This window comes from Monodelphis domestica, chromosome 4 (genome assembly GCF_027887165.1).
Source record: "Monodelphis domestica isolate mMonDom1 chromosome 4, mMonDom1.pri, whole genome shotgun sequence".
Taxonomy (NCBI): Eukaryota; Metazoa; Chordata; class Mammalia; order Didelphimorphia; family Didelphidae; genus Monodelphis; species Monodelphis domestica.
Genome location: NC_077230.1, coordinates 168420546 through 168442036, shown reverse-complemented (window position 1 = coordinate 168442036; position 21491 = coordinate 168420546). Strand labels below are relative to the sequence as shown.

Sequence of the window (21491 nt, the reverse complement as noted above, 5' to 3'; positions counted from 1 at the left end):
AGTTTTCCCAAGGGTAAAATACTGGAATTTGTTTGAACAAGATAATGGCCACTATACCTTTCAAGTCAATTATATTTGATTCTAAGACTTCTTCAGTCATTGTAAGGAAAGGAAAAAAAATTGCAACACATTTGTGTAGTTCCTATTAAGCTACCCATCCATGTTGCCATAAAGAACATTAAGTGCTTTCATGCACAGTTTTTATTGGTCTCAACAGGAATACAGGGAAAGATTTTTATAAAGAGATGGTTTCAGCAATTAAAACAAATTATCTCCACCCTCTTCTCTTAGTTTTCTTCCCCCTATCAATAGCATTTCTACAGGACCTTCCATTCCCATTACTTGAAACCACACTAACCTCAGGTAAATATTGTCTTCTTGCTTTCCACACTCTTCCCTTTTATAAAAATAGGAATGATTTCTATTTATATCATAACTAATTAATATTAACGGGTTGCACAGTCAGTAATTTCCATGTTTAAGCTTTATTTTGTTCCTCTTTTTGTAGAAACCCCACAAAGTAGTTTCAGGCAATAGTAAGCAAGTGGGGAATATTTTATTTTGGGGCAGGGGATTTTTTTCCTTGGGCCTCAAATCTTGGCTTGAGTTAAAGATTAAATTACCTTAATCAAGGCAATGTATATCTTAATCTCAGGTTTTTAAACTTGAAATATACGTAGATAGATAACTTTTGATATAATTGGTTTAATTTGTAATTTTATGTATTTCATAGCATTATTGTGAGAAGGAATTATCATAGGTTTCTTCCAAAGAGGTCCAATACACAAGTAAATATTAAGAACCTTTGTTTCTCATTCCTTTAGGGTCCCTGCAACAGAAAGGACAGAAGATACTTGAGTATCTTTCTTCTTTTAAGTTTCATTTTCTTTAACCCAGTCTCTTCCACAATATTTCTCTTGAATCTGTTCTCTCTCATTTTCTCTTAGGAATCCACCTCTGCTTTGGGATTCCACTGCTCCAACATGATGATTCTGCAGTATCTCCTCCCAAGGAACTACTCCTTTCTGGAACTGCAAAGTCTAAAGGTCCAGAGCTCTGCCTACTTTTATCTTTCTGCATTAGCACCCAGTGCCCAAGTCTGGAAATCCAAAAACCATGGATGGGTGAGTGTAATGATGCATATGGGTAGAATACAGAGGATGACAGATCTGAGTAGGGTATAGGGGAGGAGAATATTATTTTCACTGAGCAAAATACAAATTATAGTTATTTGAACTGCTGACTTGCCTAATTACAACACAATAGTAACAGCCAGCATTTATATAGCTCTTTAATGTTTTCAAAGCACTTTCAAAACAGTCTCATTTTGATCCCCTGGCAAAAACCATTTGAGCTAGGTGTTATTATTATTTTCCTTTTACAGTTGAGGAAACTGAGGCTGCTCAGATAAAGACTTGCCCAGAGTCACATATCTAGTGTCTGAAGCAGCATTCAAATTCCTGTCTTCTGGTTTCCAAGCCCACTTTTCTAGTCCTTGCTCCAGCTACCTTAATAACAAGGGAGAGTTATTAAGTGAAAATAATTTTGTTGTAACATTTGATCACAGTAAATTCGAAGGGAAGGCTAGTTTCAGGGGAAAACTTTTCAAGATGTCAAGAATGAAATTCTTTCTAACAGAGCCAACCAGGGAGAAAACCTGTGTTTGAATCTTGCCTTGCCACTTAGTAGCATTAAGATCCTGGGCAAGTTAGTTTAAACCTCATTGGCCTAGATTTCCTAATAAGGGATTAAATTCAATAGCTACTCCGATTTCATTCGTATGTATAGATATGTGTGTGTATATATGCAAATAGGTGGATACATATACACACATTCTAGTTATATACTTGCTATACAGACACCCACTCATGCTACACAGATCATATGTACATGTATGTGCAGATAGCATACATAGTGTATAATTATGCCTCTATTTTGTCTGTGCAGGGTCCTTCATTATATATGTATGTGTATATGTTGGTATATGTATATACACACAAACAGATGAAGTCATATATATACACAGTGGATAAAATTGGGTATATACACACATACACACTTCTTAACATTTCTTTCTTTATCTTGCATCATTTTAGACAAGTGTTCTCATATTCTGGGAAGCCTTCATATTCATTATTTGTTACAAGCTAAATTCTATTTTAGAAATACTATAGCATTCTAATAATTTATGGAAGCAGAGGAATAGGTAAGAGTAACACCTTCCTTTTTTAAAGGGTTAGTATTGGAAAGTTAAGACTGAGATAATGTTATCTATGAAGAAGACTAGAAAGAGCCTTTTTTTTTTTAGTGGCTAAAAGTAGGGGCTAAAAGATAGCAAAAGGAATGATGGGGAAATTGATAGAAAATGACAAAATGTTTTTGATGATAATGAATAATATAGGAGGGAAGACTTCTAACTGCAGGACTCTGGCTTTGTTTTTCTGCTGGAGGCAATGCTCTTTTGCTTTCAGAAGTATGGATCAAAATTTGTTAATCATGAGTTGAAACCAAGATAAGAGAAGAAATAATGTAGAGAACTTAGTAACTGGTTAGTTAAAAGAATTCAAATAACCAGTAAAACAAGTCAGGTTTTTGGTGGGATGAGGTGGTCATCTGACTGGGGTCTGCCTGGAGGCATAAAGATTCATCTCTTTGTCCATCTTAAGTCTAGAGGACAATCAAGGAGGATAAACATCTCGGGACCCTGGGGGGGGTCATTGGGTGTTTCTAGGTTAAGAGTCAGGAGGATGCAAAGACAAGGGAGTTTTCCTGATAATAGTTTGCCTGGGTTTCTGGGGTACAGTGCCCATGTCACCGGAGAAGTTAAATATTTTGTTCAGTGCTGTACATAACGTTGCTAAGCATTTCAATCCAGGTCCTGACTCCCCAGTCAAAGCTCCTTCTATTGTATCCATCTGCGGATTTCCAGCTATCAATCAATAAACATTTATTAAAGGCTTATTGTTACTATATGTGAACTTCTGTGGGTTACAGTGAAAAAACTGAAATAATCCTTGCTTGCTAGGAGCTCTTTTTTTAATGGAAGAGATTACATGTACACATAAGTATTGTTGACTGGGAAAAAACATAGAACTATTAAATAGTCAAAAATCACTCTTTAATCAAGGCAAAGGGGTTCAATGCAATAGTAGGCCTCGACACAGAGCTGTGTGCCACAGGACAGCACAGTCCCAGGATTGAACTCTGGCTGCTTGGGACACTGACCCCTGGGAATGCCAAATTTGAGAGTTTGATAGTTCCAAAGAGCCATTTAAGTTGGGGAGTTTAAATACCTTTCTAGGTGGACCAAGGAGGCTGAGGATGAGAGGGACAGTTAATTGAATTTACAATGGTAACAAAGGAAAATGCAGAGTTCCTGACAGGAATAACAGTGAGGGGCTGATGCTTTACAATGGACCCAAAAGAGAAAGATCCAGACAAGGGCTGGGCCATCTGGGTAAAGGACTTTGGCCTAAAGGGAGAAACCATTGGCACAAAAGAGATACTTAACACCTTAAAGTCTATTGTTAGTCTGAGATCACTGAAGGAGGACTTTCCCTCAGGGAGAAACTCTCTGGTGGCAAGGACTAACCTGGAGTTTCTGCTTCCAAACTAAAGAAACTGGGGATCACTAAATCTTTTTAAGCTACAACTTTGGGGACTTCTGGATTCCATGTGGACAGTTTATATGGACAAAACAATAGATATGCAAAAATAAGTCATGAAATTGCTTCTCAGAGGTAAATGAACATGTGACTCTATGTACCCAGGATCCAACAATACCAGTTCAGATATGAAAGAAGTTCTTTCAAGGTAGTCTTTTCTTCTGTCTCTGTGCGCATGTGTACTTGTGCAGAGAGGGCACTGGATGACAGGCAAGAATGGAATAGGGCTTAGATCTATGACTGCACAGGTTGAAGGAATTCCTGCTTGAGGAAGGATTTCTACCACTCTCATTCTCCTCTGCGGTTCGTTTACAGCTGGGGCGGCTATATAGTTTAGAGGATTGAGAGTCTGAACTCAGAAAGGTCTTGTATTCAAATATCTCTTCAGACACTTCCTGACGTCTTAATCTCCTTTGTCTAATCCTTAAGGTTCTTCTGCCCTGGAACCAATACTTGGTATAGATTCAGAAGATAAGGGCTTAAAAAAACAAAATAAACTCTTCAGTTGTTGTCCTGGTAACTGAGATGTGACTTTCAGATCACAGGGTGGTGCATGGACTTGAATTCAAATCTTTCAGATTCCAAAACTGGTACTTTTAATTCTCTAATCTCATTTTCATTCTTATTACCTGCGGGGGTTGGTAAACGGAGAGCACTATTGTTGAGGATCTACAATAGCGCTCTCCCTTTACCAAGCTCCCTTTCACATCCCCTCAATTCAATTTAAATAGGGGCTTTAAGTACCCTATTTTGCAAGGCTCTCTTTTTTGACTCTTAGGATACAAAGTATAATCTAAGTACAATCCCTGCCCTTAAGGCACAGTGGGAGAATGCGTTTACCCCAGATAAGAAAGGTAATTTACATTTAGAGGATTAGCTGACTGGCACAGTCAGAAAAAGCTTCCCGGAGGAGGTGGCTCTAAAGCAGACCCAGGAAGAGCTGAAGGATTGCTAAAAGTCTAGGTAAGGAGGTAGAGCATTCTTCTCGCGGGAGTGGGGAACCAGTTCAAGCTATTCTTCGAATTCTCCAGTTCTCCAAGTTGCTAACCCCATTCATAACCCCTTTCTAAAAGTGCAGATAGTTTCACTCAGAGGGAAGGACTCTCCTATTCACACAGTCTAATAGGCATTGGTTGCCCGACGGTGCCCAAACTAAACTTCGATCCTAAATGACCTTAATAGGGCCAAGCACTACCTCCAAGAGGGGCGTAAGGGGGGTTAAGAGACCCCCCCACTAGTCATCAGCGCCCCCTCTCTTTTTCAGAGGCACACACAGCTGGAGTATTCCCTGCGAAAGGTGTAGCGCGTGCCTCCCCAGCCGGGCTCACCTCGGTGCCCACAAACCGGGGCCCTCCATCTGTCCTTGGGTGGGGTGAGATTGGCTGGGAGGGAGATGTGGGTAGAGAACAGAGTAGGGGTGGGGGCGACCCACAGCTCCTTCCTCTTCAGTTCCAGCGGCCGCCCAGCTGCGGGCTCCTTGCAACCGCTGGGTGCCGGGACTGAGTTAGCCAGGGTCTCAGCCCTTCCTTACTAATGTTTAACCCAGGGCTGAAAACTTGGGAGCGACCTGTGACATCGCGCCGGGAGAAAGCGAAAAAGAGAGCGCCCGCTTCTCACCTCTTACTTTTGCTTTCTGCCTTGGCTCTGGGAAGACCAGCTTGAGGGGTGTTCCAGACAATGAAGGTCAGTAAGTAATGGTCTCGAGCCTTTCTTTAGCCCCTGGGTTTTTTGGGGGTCTCTCTCCTTCCCCCCACCCCACAGTGGTGGAACTCGTGCCTCAAAACACTGCATTTAGGCTTAAATGAATTTACTCAGCCCTTAGATGAAGGAAGGTAACTGAACTTTTTACACTCTTGGTTTCTGTCCCGGAGGACTGTTTTTTTTTTGTTGTTGTTGTTGTTGTTGTGGGGTGGGGTGGGGTGGGGGTGTAGGGTGCCCAGGGAACATGTAAAATCGGTTTATACTAACAAGATAGAAAATACACGCACCCAGTTTATCCTAAATAATCGGAGATTCAGCTTAAAGTTTTGTGTTTATTCGAGCACATGCCAACGAAACAGCTCTTGTGCTTTCAAGGATGTAAATAAATAATCATTTTCCAAGTCAAAATCACATGCAGACTCTGGCACCGACACTCACAAAGGCCTGTCCCACTGGATTCTTGTTCAAATAGTGTGGAGAGCAAAGAGCGAGCTGGACCCAGGAAGTCCGGGAAATCTGATTTTTCCATCCCAACTTTGACTCTTAATGTGTCCATGATATCTCTCAGTCTCAGTTTCCTTGTCTGCAAAATGTTTTAAGTTGAACTAGAAGTGTCAGAGGTCTCTTCCAGAGATCCCCAATACAAATCTTCCTACTTATCCCTTTCTCCTTCCAGGTTAGTACATGCACCAATTTACAAACCTATTTAGAGCCATTTATAAAGTCTTTGTAATTTTTCGTGATCATCTCTTTTTGCAGGCAGTATGGAAGGGTCTCTTAGGGTTGCTGGGCGCTGCTGCAGTCATTACCATCATAACTGTTCCAGTGGTTTTGCTGACCAAAAAAAGTAAGTCAGAAACTTTGGTCGTTAAAAGGGATAAAATCACAGAAACAAGAATGTTGTGTTTTCTCAATATAATTTTAAAAAATTGGCAAGGCTTTGGGGGAATTGAATTGGAACACACTTAAAAATTATTCCAAGGGTTGCACCTTCCACTGGGATATGGTGATTACTCTTGTAGGGTCTCAGTTACCTGTAAGATGCTTAGCTTTTGTATAAATCCAAGTGCTTCTATAACTGTAAACTCTGGTCTGAGTTTTATCAAAATTGTATCTCCACAGTTTAGCAATAGTTTTATCACCTGGAGGCACTTGAATCTTTTGTTCTTCCTAGTGGTCAGAAAGTTCAATGACTAAGTAACTTGTAGAATGTGAAGTCCTTGAGTGCCCTATTTCTTCTGAGTGTTTGTTTTCCTTGTCTTTAAAATCAGAGAGAGCCCTGTACATCCAAGGTGCTTAATATCTCTTTTTTTGGATTGGTATTAACATGCTATAAAATGAAAAATGTTAGTGAAAGAAACTTGATTTTCCAGATCTTAATCATGGCGATAATGAAGTTCTAGGTATAATAGGAGCAATAACTCCCTTCTCCATAAGAAGAAATTAGAGGGGTGGGGGAAAGAAATAATTGAGTTTATTTCAGGGATGCCTGAAATGTGGTTAAGGAAAAAAAATACTTCCTCCTTTTTAGTTGGTAGGGCTAGAAGGAACTTATACAAGTACTGTAAACATGTTTTTAGAACTGGAACAATTTTATCATGTCAAGAATATATGCTGATGTTTAGAATATAATGGAATCTGTAGTAGTAGATGGATATCTGGTCAGTTAAAAGTACTTCATTTTTCTTTTACTCAACAGTATTTTCCCACTAGCCCCGCTCATTAACAGGTACAAAGTACATGATAAGCAAATGGATGGATGGATCTTAATTAACAGCCATTTTCTAGTTGAACTCTCCTCAGCCTCTTAAAATTCTTTAATTGCTGAGCTTTACAATTCAGAAGCCATTGTTGAGTAAGATAGCATCTTCCATTCAGAAATATTATCTTGGATTTTTTTTCTTGGGTTCAGATAGATGATTTCATATGTGTATAGGAATATCTCTTGTTAGGAAACTCATTTTGAATGCAGACTAGTAACTGAGGGAACTCCCATTATCAGTGCTGACTACTGCTCAGCCAAATTTTAGAAAGCAGTCTAATATGGCAAGTTTTAAGAGAGTTTAGGGAGGGGGACAGATTGCATGATGGTGTAGTGGATTTGGGTACCTGATTTCCATCAGGGAATGACCACAGTTGAAACATAGGGAAGTAATTTAATCTCTCTGTTCCTCAGACAACTTTGTAAAGTGATTTAGACTCAGACAACTCGTAACATTTACCTAAAAATTGTTGAGTGGTTTCTTGCATCTCTGGGATCCTCCATGAAGTGGAAGGAATCTCAGAGGTCTTTTAGTCCAACATAAGTGGAGTGAGTTTTCACATATACTTTTCCCTAGCCCTTGAGAATTGGAAATAGTGTTTTACACAATTGGGTTTTTACAGATTCTGTAATCTGAGTTCAGAATTATTCTCTGTGGTCTTTATAGTGCTATTCAGGTAGTTTCTCACAGATATGTTGTAACCACATTAAAACAGGTGCATACATATACCAAGAAGGCTAAAGGCAAAATACCTGAAAGGGTTAACTCCAATTACATTTATTGTACTTAGAGTTTTCTCCATTTAGTGTTTTTGAGAATCTGTCTATCTCTCATAAACTGTTTATATAGCAAAGACATGGTTTTCTTATTTATAAAATGAAGCTTTATATATTTAAATGAAGTAAGTACAAACATTGTGGGAAAAAATTATAGTTTTCATTGTCCAATTTTTAACACTGCTAAACATTTCACAGAGGTATTAATGTGCTTAGGTTTTGAGGGAAATATTCAGGAGGACCTTCTGGCTCTTATTTGGTCTTTTGATTAAAGGAGAGGTAGGGGATGGAGGAGGGCAGGAGAGAATGGCTCAGGAATGCATCATTTCCATTAGATCAGAAATACTGGACCTAGCCTTTGCTTTGAATAAAAAAGTCAGCATTTACTGAGCCTGGAGAGTTATTTCCTGAGAAATTTCCTCTGCATTTTCAATCCAGGTTTGAAGGAAATTACAAAGATACAGGACTTGGAAAAAATAAAAAAAAAAGATTTTATAAACAATAAACAAAGCCCCAGATTATCTGAAAAGTCAAGCAAAAAACAGCCAAGAAGAAACAATCAGAATGGCTTATCCCTAGAGAGGCTTGTAGATGTGGAGGTCAAGTTTACTCACTTGAAGTGCTGACTTGGGCAGGACTGTGCAGGCACAGCTGGAATAGCATTAGAGAGACAGGGACATGAATAAGAGAAAAGGAGACTTAAGCTGAAAGTAAACACTGTAAACTCCAATAGCATGATCTTAATGTTAACTGACTTGGTTTTAGAATAAAAATTCCTTGAAGGAAGAAATTTTGCATTAGCTACATTATCTGCTATATTTGGGGGTTCTTGATTAAAAATCTATCTTTGTTGTTTTTGGAAAGTTGATATAATTGTAGCCCAGTATGCTAACAATTTAAATTCCCCAAAATTCAGTGATATAGGTGGGAATTGGATTGCTAATAAACTATAGAAGTCTTTTTGAGTAAGAATAACAAAAAACTGCCTTGTAAACTGACTTAATTCAACAAATAAATAATTTTAAAGATAATTTATTTATAACTTTTGTTTTTAAATGAACTTCACTTCCAAATATATTTCTTTCCCTTCTCCTAACCAGCGAACTACTCTTTTCTTTTTTAAAGACTTACCTTCTGTTTTAGAATCAATGTTATTGGGGTTAAGTGACTTGCTCAAGGTCACACAATTAAGAAGTATCTCAGATTAGATTTGAACCCAGGACTTTCCATATCCTGTCAGGCTGTGTCCACTGAGTTACCTAGGTGTCTAAATAGGTCAATAAAACTAACCAAAATGCCCACTGAGGCTGAGAGCAATGTTTCATACTTATAAGTCTACAATCTCTGCAGAGAAGAGAAGTATGGACATTTTCTTGTTTTGGGACTAAAGTTGATCATTATAATTATTTAGCATTCAATTTCTTTTGTTGGTCTTTCCATATCTGCATGCTTATGAAGCTCCTCTATTTGCAAAGTCCACTGCTGAGCCTAATGATTGTGGGCCACACATTTCTCCTTCCAAATAGCATTTTATATTTGTTTTTGCTATATTCTAGATACTTTCCAATTGATCAGTTTTGTTACCAAGTAGCTGCCAATATAAACATTTTCTACGTCTTTTAGTTTCCCTATATTAGTGCTTAGTTTCCTTAAAATCTCTAGAACTTTTCAACTTAACCAGGGAAATTGATTACCAATGAGCTGTCTAGCATTATTGAGGGAAAATTTTTTTATAAAGAATAAGATCAGAGAAAAGCAAAAGCCCAAACCAAACCCAAATAAAGCAGTGATAGGACTTTTGAGGTTTGAGAAAGGCTAGTGAAGAAGGTCATTCAAATTTCAAAAGTTTTAAATGAGCTCTTTGTAATTTTCAGAGAAAGGGTGTTTTTTTTTTGTTTTTGTTTTTGTTAGGTTGAAGAGCTGTAGGCCTTCACAGATTAATTGATTACTGTGCTGGTGAAGTCAAGGGCTTAAGCTTTCTATACCTAGATGGCTCATGGTTCCCCTGCCATACCCTTTGCATATAACAACTACACATTTTGCACAAATGTATGCTGCCACCCTCAAAGAGATCAGGTGAGAATCTGTGGTTGCTTAGCTCAAAAAAACCCCAAAAAACTGTCAGAAAAACAACTCAAAAGTACAACCTTCACTAGTGGTGTGAAACAGTTGAATTGAAGCAGTAAGAATCAGAAAAAAAAAAAGCTTTAATCAAATATATACTGAAACTAGGTGAAGATTGGGTGACTATTTTTGCATTCTCTCTTTAACATCTTCTGGAGCAAATGCTGTAAGTCATTTTCTGTTCTTTCTGATTGATTCCCTGTCTCCCTCCCACACAGAACCTTCTCTTTTTAAAGATCCTTTTTGTTCTCTGATTTTTTTTCTTTTGACTTTGTTTTATTGTTTCATTATGTCTCATGAAGGCATTAGCTTTCTTCTGTGAGCCTTTTGAGCCTCCTTTTTTTATTTAGCCCATTTCTTCTTGAATTGCTTTCATTTCTCTTCCTCATTTTTCCTCTTCCTCTCTTATTTGATTTTTGAAATCCTTTTTGAGCTCTTCCAGATTCTTTGTCTAATTCATAGTTTTCTTTGAAGCTTTGCTTGTGTTTGCTTTGCTTAAAATGTCACCTTCAGGGTCTGTGCCTTGCCCTTTGTCTCCATGAAAATTTTCTTTGGTTAGATTTTTTTTTGTTTTTTATTTTTGATGTTTGCTCATTTTTCTAGCCTTTTTTTTTTTAACATTTTCACTTTTATTTTAAAGGTTGACTCTATTCTCAAGTAGGATAGGTCACACTATTAACTCAGTTCTTCTTTGATGCTACCCTTAGCCTTATTTCTGGGTTTAATGCAAGTTTCAGTTCTTCCAAAGTGATATGATGGCCTGTGGGCTGGGAGCTCCAAGAGCTTAATTCACTCCTAATTCAATCACCTCCTGAGACTACTGATGGGTCAAAGTCTAGTCTCAGGAGCTTTTGGGTTTGATCTGGTTTGGTACACTGTGGACTTCCTTGCCCATGCCATCTAGCTGTCTTCTCCCATTCTTAGTCATTCTCAAATCAGTGCTTCTTGACCATCCTCCACTGACCTCTTTTTCTTTATTCTTTGATAAGGTGACCCTTCTCCAAAGAAATTCTTGATTCCATAAGCTCTCTGGTCTTCTGGAGACCACTGAAACAGGAATCATCCCCTCTCCTTAATCTGAAGTCTTCATCATGCCCACATGCCTTCTCTTCTTAAGAAAATCTTCACTAGATCCTGCCATCATACTCTTTTAAGTTTTCTACATCTATTGCCTTTCTTTCTCAACGAAGAAATTGTTTATGAATCAAAAATGAAAGAGATTGTGGGAAATATTTAAATCTGTTATCAGACAAATTTATTCAGATATTGTAATATAAATGTTATTATATTCCGAGGACTGTGTAATAGGGTTTTTCTTTTTTTTTTTTAATAATATAATGAATTGAGTTAGCCTCAGAATTAGGAAGATACCTCTGATATAATAATAGCTAACATTTATGTAGTATATTAAATTTAAAAAATATTTCACATATTTTCTCATTTAATTTTATATACTGGTTATGTGGCCCTAGGCAAGTCACTTAACTTCTTAGTGATTTATAATTAGAGAACAGGTGATTATTTGCATCAATAGAGGATTTTCCTCCTGAAATATATGAATCTATAATTCAAATTCAAAAAAGTTTAATAAAATACAAATATTTGTTATCATTTAATCAAGTAGTATTAAAATACCCATGGTGTACTGACTGTAGGTGCTAAGAATCAGGAAAAGTGCAAAGTATGACTAAGATATAGCATTTTCTCTCAAGGAACTTAAATTCTAGCAAGAGAAATAAAACACCAAAACAAAAGTTTTAATAAGCAATGGCATATGATACTCCAAAGAGTAGAAGTATAAATTATTAAGTTAGGTCTAAGGAGGGTGGAATTTTGTTACCAACTCCAGGATCAGCTAGAATGTCCTGGAAGAGAGAACCCAAATTGTGTCAATCTATACAGATTAACAGAGGGGGAAAGTATATTCCAGGGATAGAGAACAATTTTGAGCCAAAGGGTAAGGGAATATGAGAGTGTGATGTGCATTTAGGGGGTAGGAGATATTATCTGGGATTGCCTAAAGTATAGACTAAAGGGCTTGGAGACCAGCAATTTGAACTGAGGACAGAAAGGGAGGTTAGTACAAGGTTGTGAGAAAGAAGGAAGGCTTAGGGGTTTTCATCTTTAATGTAGAGGCCATCATGAGCCGCTGTTTAAAATTTTTAAAGCAAAAGGATAAAATGACCCAGTTTGTGTATAAGAAAAATTATTCTAACTCTAGTATAATGGATGGATTGGAAAGAAGGAAGAATGGCAGTAGAAAGATTAGTAAGGAGGCTATTAAAAAAATCAAAGTGAATGGTATTGAGGACCAAAAGAGAATGGGGCACCATTGGTAAGTGGATCATAGATTTAGAGTTGGAAAAGATCTTGGAAATCATTTAATCTAAAACTTTTCATTTTTATAGAGGAAGCAACTTTCTCCAGGAGATTAGATGACTTATTTTAGGTCCTATAGGGAGTTAAATGTAAGCCTTGGGTCTTGAACTCAGGCCCTTTGGCATGTAGCAGTTTTTCCACTGTTGGAATCAGTAAGACTGATGGGTTGTGAGGGGTGAATAATGGGGGAGGAATGTCAAAGATTATCCATTTAGAACTCAAAAGGATCTCGTAGGTCATCTAAACAGATGGGGAAATGGACTTATAGAAGTTAGATGACTTATTCGAGGTCAAACAGATAGCAGGAAGTAGCAGAACTTTGACTTCTGGTTCTTTTATTTCATAAGACTGATCATAAGTTCACAAATTTAGAATTAGAAGGAATCCAACTCCCTTCATTTTATAGGAGAGGAAACTGAGGCATAGAGTAGTTAACTGACTTGCCCTGGCATACAGCTAGAAAGTGTGTGAAGGATTTAAACCTAGGAATTCTTGGCTTTCTAGTCCAGTGCTCTGTCCATGAGTCCACTGCAATCCTTTTCATATGTACCATGCTGTCTCTTTTGAATTAATAACCTTAAAGTTACAAATATGGGAGACCAGATGAGTTATAGTGTTTCAGGAAGAAATGGAATAACCAGAAGCAGGAGTAAATTTTTGGGGAAAAGAATAAGCTGAGACATTAGATGGAGATGTACCAAATGCAAATACACATTTGGTTCTGGAGCTCATAAAACAAAGCAAAGAATTTATAGATATAGAGCGATCTCCATTGTGGTGGTAGTTGAAACTGGTAGTTAATGAGATTGCATTGGGGCGAGTTACCCTTTAGGCATATCCACATTCAGAGTTGGGGGAATTATTAGGAGCCAGAAAGACAAGAGAAAGGAATGAAGGAAAAGATAGGAAAAGAAAAAGATTGTGGTGTCCAATATTTAAGCGACATATTTAAAAGAAGGGATTGGTCAGTAGTGTAAAAAGTTATGGTGAGATCAGTGAAGCTAAAGACTGAAAAAAGGCCATTGGATGTGGCCATTAGGATTTTTGGTGGCTTTGGGTCAGCTTCATTTGGGGAAGGTTGATACAGAAGGTTGAAAAAGATGGTTAGCAAAGAATTGGGAACATTGGATTCTTTCTTAAATATAACAGTGAAGAAGGGAAGAAAGGTGGATTGTCATAAACTTGAAGGGTTAAGGGACATCTCGTATAAATTTGGGGAGGCTGATGGAATTAGTGAAAAAGAAAGAGATTGAAAATATATGAAAATATCAATAAGAGAGGTGATAATCCTGTTGTACCCTGCCATGGTCTGACTGTATCTGGAGTATTATGCTGACTTCTGGGTGGCTCATTTTTATAAGGACATAAGTGGAGGAGGATAAGTGGAAGATTGTTGTTGTTAGGCATTTCAGTCAAATCTAACTTTTTGTGACCTCATTTGGGGTTTTCTTGGCAAAGATACTGGATGGTGTGCCTTTTTTTTTTCCTCCAGCTCATTTTCTGAATGAGGAAACTGAAGCAAACAAGGTGAAATGACTTGTTCAGGGTCACAAAACTAATAAATGTCTGAAGGTGGATTTGAACTAGGGAAGATGAATCTTTCTAACTCCAGACTGGATACTCTATCTACTGTAACACCTAGCTGACTGGGATGAGGAAGAAAATAAAGGTCATACAGATTAATTGAAGGAATTGTGGCAGCTGAGCATTAAGACTTGATAATTATTTCCATGTAATATAAATAGTGATTTAAGTATTTTTAGTGGACCTCATGTAGAAGAGGTTTGGTACTTGTTTTTGCCTAGCCTAGCAGAGTACTACTAATATCATTGACTAGAAGTTAAAGAGAGAAAAGTTTAGGCTTCATGCTAGAATAAGCTTCATACTAATAATAGTAGCATTCAGATAATACTTTAAGGTTTGTCAAGTTCTCTACAAATGTTGTCTTTCTTGGTTTTTACAGCAATACTGTGGTATAAGTGTGGATTCCCATTTTATAGATGAGGAAAGTTGAGACTGAGAAAAGTTGTGCCTTTCCCTGGACCATGCAGCTCCCAAGGGTCCAAATCAAGAATTTGAATACTCAGTCTCCCCGGCCAGAAGCTGAGCATTTTACCTTTGTTCTGCCTCTTTATCATAATTATATATTTATCTCAAAATGGAATGGATCACTTGAAAAGATAATGAGCTTCTCATCACTGGAAATTTTCAAAAAAATCTGAATGATTAAGTACTTAAAATGTAGAGAGTGGTGTATATGGGTTGGGGTTATTGATAAGAGAAAGGAAGAAAATATTTGAAATAGCTATTCTGGGAATGAGATAAGGAACCAATAAGATTAGAGGCATTATTTGAGCCCTTTTGAGAGTCTAGTTTTCATATCAGGCAAGAGATTCCAGGAAAATAGTGTGAACCATTAAAATGGCAAGTCATGGTCCAAGGCTCTGTATGGAGTCTGGTAAAGCAGAATGGAAAGGACAAACTGGGAGATGAATGATGATTCAAAGGACTAAAAGATAAAATAAGTCAGTAATGATAATTCAGTTCCTGATTGGATAACCCCTTTCTACTCAGTGATTATCTATGAGCCTGTGGTTTTATGAATAGCTTTAGTATGAGTTAATTTGAATATTTAAGTTCTGAATCTAGGAACTTGTAGTTCCAAGATGGTGAGATCCAAGGTATGACTATATTGGTATATGCAAGATGTGGCTGTATTGGTGTATGTCTGAAAGCAGGTGGAGGGAGAAGTCAATGAAGTTGATAAATAGAGAGGCCAAGAGAACTGATTGCTAGAAGAGTTATCAACATTAATATTGAAATTCCCAAGGATGACACAGTGAATAAGATAGCTCTAGGAAGACCAAGACTTCAGAGATAGATTCCTTAAAGTCAGGGATGGCTTGTTTGTATCCCAGACCATCTAGCACAGTACTTCACATTTTATAAGTGCTTTGGATAAGTGGGAAGGAGTAAGTTTCAAAGAGCACAAGATAGGCTAGATCAATATTGGCGAACATATGGCACATGTGCCAGAGGGGGCTGCTCCCTTCCCCCTCTCCACATGTACCTGAGGACATTTCTCACTTCATCCTCCCCTCTGCCCATCAGCCCAATGGGAGTGCTTTCTCCCTCCCCTGTCTGGGGTAAGGAGGTGGCTCACATTCCATATGAGGGTGGCAGTTTGGGCACTCAGTCTCTAAAAGGTTCATCATTACTAGGCTAGATGATGGGTAAACAAAGTTAGAATGGTTCTGAGAAGGAATTGGGGTGATCAGAAAGGTGAGGGCGAGGTAGTATTTCAGAGAAACTTGTATTTTAGGTGAGGAAAATGGGATATCCAAGATTAGGGCACTAGAACAAGATAATAAAAAAACAATTCAAAATGTATTAAGTACAGCTTATGTGCCAGGCACTTTGCTGACTTTTGAGTATACAAACAGAGGCATGACACTCTCTGCCCTTAACAAACTCACAATCTAATGGGGGTTGGGGGAGTAGACAATACATAAAAAGAAGCAGAAATGGATGGGGAGAATGAAGATGTCTCACAGCTAGGCTGGGCAATAACTTGAGGAGAGGAGTGAGTTATGGAGTTGATTTCATCTTGAAGGATGATGAATTCTCTAGAGTTCACAAAGTCCAGGAGGGCAGAAAAACTAGAGAAACCAGATAGATGATGGCTGGCATTTATATAATATTTTCAGATTTGCAAAGTGCTTTACTAATATCTCATTTTATTCTCATAACAATCCTGGCAAGTAAGTGCTATTTTTATCTTCATTTTATAGATGAGGAAAATGAAATAGACAGAAAGTCTTTCTCAGGGTCATATAGCTAGTAAATATTTGAGGCTGGATCTGAACCCAGGTTTTCCTGATATCAGGTCCAATACTTCCCACTGTACCGCCTAGCAATCAGATGTGGCTATCTCAGTAGGCTTGAAGATATTTTCAGAGTTGGTGTAGAATTGAAAACTTTGATATCTTGACTTGCAGAATCATGGGATGCCTTTTAGTGTGTTATATAGCTTCTTGATAGAGGGATAAGGTTTTCTCCTTTCTGTGATCTGAGCTTCTGGGTTCTGGTGTGTGTGTAAAGAGTGAACTTACTGTCTAGAATTTTATATTATTTATTCAAGTTCAGCTTGGTACCACTTTTTTTATGAAGAAGTTTTCTTAACAGTTAATATATATGCCATATATATAATGGGTACAATGCTAAATATTGAGTGCTCACAATGAGGGTGCAGAGCTAAGTCACTTAACCCTTTTTGCATCAGTTTCTTCGTTCATAAAATGAAGTGGAGAAGGAAATGGCAAACCACTCTAGTGTCTCTGCCAGGAAAACCCCAAATGGAGTCACAAAGAATTGGATATGACAGAAACGATTCACCAACAAATAGAAAACAAAGAGAGAGTAGATGAATTTCACTTTATTTATTTTTAAAAAATCCTTACTTTCCATCTTAGAATCAATATGGTGTGTTGGTACTAAGGCAGAATTATTTTTATTTTTTTAAATTAAATAATAAATATTTTAAATTATTCTTCCCCTTCCACTATTCCTCCTCTCCCCAAATTTTAGCAAATAGACAACATAACCCTTTTCTCCCCAAATAAAGACTTTAATACATAACTGCATAGCTTGGCAAACCAAATTCCCACATTAACCATGTCAGAAAATATGTGATGCTCTCTGCATCTTAAATTCATTACCTTCCTGTCAAGAGATGTTAAGTTTTATATTCATTCTTTTGGCTTCTTATTTTTCACTGAATTATCAAACTATTATGAGTAATTTTCAGGAGCAAGAAAGAACTATTAACTGGAGGGATCAGTCAAGGCTTCATTGGGGATGAAGCCTGAGTTGTGCTGCTTTGGAGAAAACCAATGGGGAGGTAGGGATGAAAGCTAGCTGAATGGCTTCTATTCCACAACCTTGAACAATGTCTTGTCCATTCTAGATGCTTAATACTTTTTTAGTCATTTCAGTTGTATGATTTTTTTGTGACTCCCTTTTTGGCAAAGACACTGGAGCAGTTTACCATATCCTCCACCCAGCTCATTTTACAGATAAGGAAACTAAGGCAAACAATTAAATGACTTGCAGTCTGAGGCCAGATTTGAACTCAAATCTTCCTTAGTCCAGACCTGGTCCTCTACACTGCACCACCACTGCCTAACTTAATACTTAGCATTCAGTAAAAGCTTGTTGACTGAAATGTTGAATTGCTTTTAGTTTTTGATTGAATTTTTCATTTTCATTTTTTATTTTTTGCTGACACCACGGTGTGGTTGCCCTCATAGTTCAAAACAAGAGAGCATTATGACTCAATTTGATTGAGGCTTTATTTTAGGAAATGCCTTAATGGTAGATTCCTGGAGTTAATAGTTACTCATCACCGTATACCTTATTGTTAATATGTTTATATCTGTAAATGAATGTCTTGTAGGATGTTTTGACCTTTGGGTTTTATAGTTCCACTATGACACAAACATAAGACTTCCCAAGAAGGTGTTTATCTGATTTGTACCCATAACTGTTGAGTTAGCAGTCCTGCCTAAAATCTTCCCCAGGTACTAAATTAAAATTTGTCATCTTTTTGGCTTACTTGAGAATTGACTTCTTTGCTTTTAAAATATGTCATGTTGCTTACCTAGCACGTTAATTATGTTGGCAGGCACTACATGAGTCTTTATCAAAAATCCACAGAGCAGAATTATATATGTGAACAAAAAAATAGCATTTGGAGTTAGAACACCTGAGGTTGATTCCTAACCATGCTACTTTCTAAGACAAGTGGCCTTAGGCAGACTACTTTAATTGCTCAGTCTTGCTGTCAAATTGGATCTATATTAAGAATTATACTATCTAGCTCATAAGACTGTTTTGAGGATTAAATGAGAAAATGCATATAAAGTGTTTCCAACCTTCAATTCTTAAATAACTACAAGCTATTTCTACTTCAGAAAGCTTTTGTATCTTTACCATCCTGGAGTTTATAATCAAATAAGGTAATTACGATATATGCATATGAATTCACTTAAAACAAATTAGATAATAACTTCTTAGAGCTCACATAGAGGCTTTTTGCCTTTCAGTGTCCTTGGATCTCTGGAGAAGTATGCTAAAACCTGCAAATTAGGTTTTTAAGTACCTAACATACATAGGATTACAAAAGATACCAATTATATTAAAATAAAGATGATATTGTTTTTCCCATCTAACTTCTTAGATCCCCTGATATCTATCCATGGACTTCAGGTTGAGTTAGCCTGATCTAGAGTTTGAAGGGAGATCTAATTCAGTTCCATTATAGAAGCAGCCAAATGGCTCAGCAATTAGAATGCTGGGGCTAGAGTCAGGAAGATATAAAGTTCAAAGCTTATCTTTAATGAATAGCTAATAGCTTGGTGACTTTGGATATTTTAACCGTTTTCTGCCTCAGTCCCTCCAAGTATAAAAAGGGGACTTCGTAGAATTCCTACTTCTCAGAATTGTCAAGATTAAATGGGATAACACACAATGCCCTTAGCACAGTGTCTGGCACATACTAGACATTTGTTAAGTGTTTGTTTTCTTTCTTCCTCATTTTATAGATGAGGAGACTGAGGTCCTCAGACAGAAAACATTAAGCAGCCAGATTAGAACAGACTTCAAAGACAGAAATTTCTGAATTTGGAGATACCATTTTTTCCATCATACTAGAGAGAGGTATAAAAATGTTCTAAGAATTCAGAGGATTATTTCTGACTGAGGAAGTCTGAAAAAGTTACATGGAGGTTGTATTTGAACTGGTCCTTTATGTTCTTGGGAGAATCAAGTGAGATAATATATGTAAAATGCTTAGCATGGAGCCTGGCACATAGTAGGTTCGATGTCAATGCTGGCTATTATCCTTATGTGGAAATAGGATTTTTACAGGAAGACATTAATTTTGTGCTATGGGTAAGGCATGAACAAAGAATGTGTGTTTTGAAAAGTGCTTCACAGAGTTATAGAGGGGAAGGGTGGTTGATTTGGAGTCAGTCAGACCCAGGGGAAAATCTGACTTTCAACACTTAGTAGCAATTTGAGCATGGTTAAGTTTCCATCCTTTTCTTTTCTGCTTCTTTTTCCCCCTTTTCTTTACAATCCTTACTTTCTGCCTTAGATTTGATACTAAGTATTGATTCCAAGGCAGAAGACCAGTAAGGGCCTGGCAATGGGGATTAAGTAATTTGCTCAGGAAGTATCTGAGTTCACATTTGAACCTAGGACTTCCTGGTTCCAGGTCTGGTTTTCAGGCCACTCAGTCCCCAATTATCTACTCCATGTTGCTATTCTTTTTGAGGATGTTTCCTCATCTGCAAAATGGGAGCAATAATACCTGTAGTATCTACTTCCTCAGGGCAGCCAGGTGGGACAGTGTATAGAGCACTGGCCCGGAACACAGGAAGATGTCTTTTTTTTTAATTGAAAATTTTAATTTAATTAATTAATTTAGGATATTTTTCCATGGTTACACAATTCATGTTCTTTTCCTCCCTTCCTCCCCTCTCCCCTATAGCCAACGTGCAATTCCACTAGGTTTTACATGTGTCATTGATCAAGACCTATTTACATATTATTGATATTTGCACTGGGGTGATCATTTAGAGTCTACATCCCCAATCATGTCCCCATTGACCCATGTGATCAAGCAGTTCTTTTTCTTTTGTGTTTTTACTCCCACAGTTTTTCCACTGAATGTAGATAATGTTCTTTCTCATATATCCTTCTGTGTTGTTCAGGATCACTGAATTGCCACTAATGGAGAAGTCCATTACATTTGATTGTACCACAGTGTATCAGTCTCTGTGTACAATGTTCTCCTGGTTCTGCTCCTTTCACTCTGCATCAATTCCTGGAGGTTGTTCCAGTCCCCATGGAATTCCTCCACTTTATTATTCCTTTAAACACAATAGTATTCCATCACCAACATATACCACAACTTGTTCAGCCATTCCCCAATTGAAGAGCATCCCCATATTTTCCAATTTTTTGCCACCACAAAGAGCGCAGTTATAAATACTTTTGTACAAAAGACTTGTATTCTTGAGTTCAAGTTTAGTTTCAGACACTTATTAGCTGCATGAACCTGGGCAAATCATTTAACCCTGTTTCCTTCAGTTTCCTCATGGGTAAAATGAAGTAGAGAAAGAATTGGCAAACCACTGTATCTTTCCCAAGAAAATTCTGAGTTGGGTCATGAAGAATTGAAACTGAAACTATTGATTAATATATAAACCTACTTCCCCATGCTTTTGTGAGGGTCACATGCCATTATATTTCTCTTTGTTTCTTTCTCTCTTTCTCTCCCTTCATTCCTTCCTCCCTCTTCCCTCTCTATGTATATTTATATACTTAGAGGCTTTTTGCAAATTTGAAATTCCTGCATAAATGTCAGCTTTAAAAAGTCATCTAGTTCAATTCCCTAATCCTCCTTCTAATGTTCATTGATTGCTGCTTCTTCAACTGCCTAGACATAGGCATCTCAAATTCAAAATGTTCAAAAGAGAACTCACTAATTTCCCCTTTAAACTACCTTCTCTCCAGGTTTTTTGATAACCTTTCAGGGGTGCCACCATCTTTCTAATCATCGAACCTGTGAAATTTAGAGAAAAGAATGGTGTTCTAGGATTAGAAGATCTGGGTTCAAACTCTGACTTTTAATCCTACCCTGGGAAAATCACTTCACCTTTTAGCCTCAGTTTCTTTCATCTATAAAATAGGTGTAGAAATGCTAATTTCTTCACAGATTTGCCACAAGGAAAGTGCTATACAAATATCAGCTATTGTTAGTGTCACTTGAAGCCTAGAGAAATTCCAAGTGATTTGTTCAAAATCATATGGTTAACATCATATAAGATCAGATACAGAAAATGTAAGTGATTTGAGCACTGTCATATTAGCTAGTAGTATCAGATTTGGGAAATCCCGAGTTTGTCTGATTTGACTAGATTATGGAGGGAGTAATGTGAGATAATTCTAGAAAGCAGGCAGTAGTTTGAAAGGAAAGGAATTTGGATGCCAAGCCAAGTTTGATTAGTTAAGCAGAG

General features: G+C 37.4%; 1 protein-coding gene across 2 annotated transcripts in view; it reads left to right on the top strand.

Annotated features, from left to right (window-relative positions):
* Window positions 1-21491, top strand: part of DPP4 (dipeptidyl peptidase 4) — a 150763-nt gene that overhangs the window by 39265 nt on the left and 90007 nt on the right. Inside the window, exons 1-3 of one of the 2 annotated variants that reach the window (XM_007494268.3) lie at window positions 4540-4628; window positions 5212-5348; window positions 6126-6213. In XM_007494268.3, coding sequence (XP_007494330.2) covers window positions 5343-5348; window positions 6126-6213 — 94 coding nt within the window. In that variant the 5' untranslated portion in view covers window positions 4540-4628; window positions 5212-5342. Of the gene's footprint in view, window positions 1-947; window positions 1125-4539; window positions 4629-5211; window positions 5349-6125; window positions 6214-21491 lie in introns of those variants that run through there. The other variant, XM_007494267.3, reaches the window with a different exon arrangement.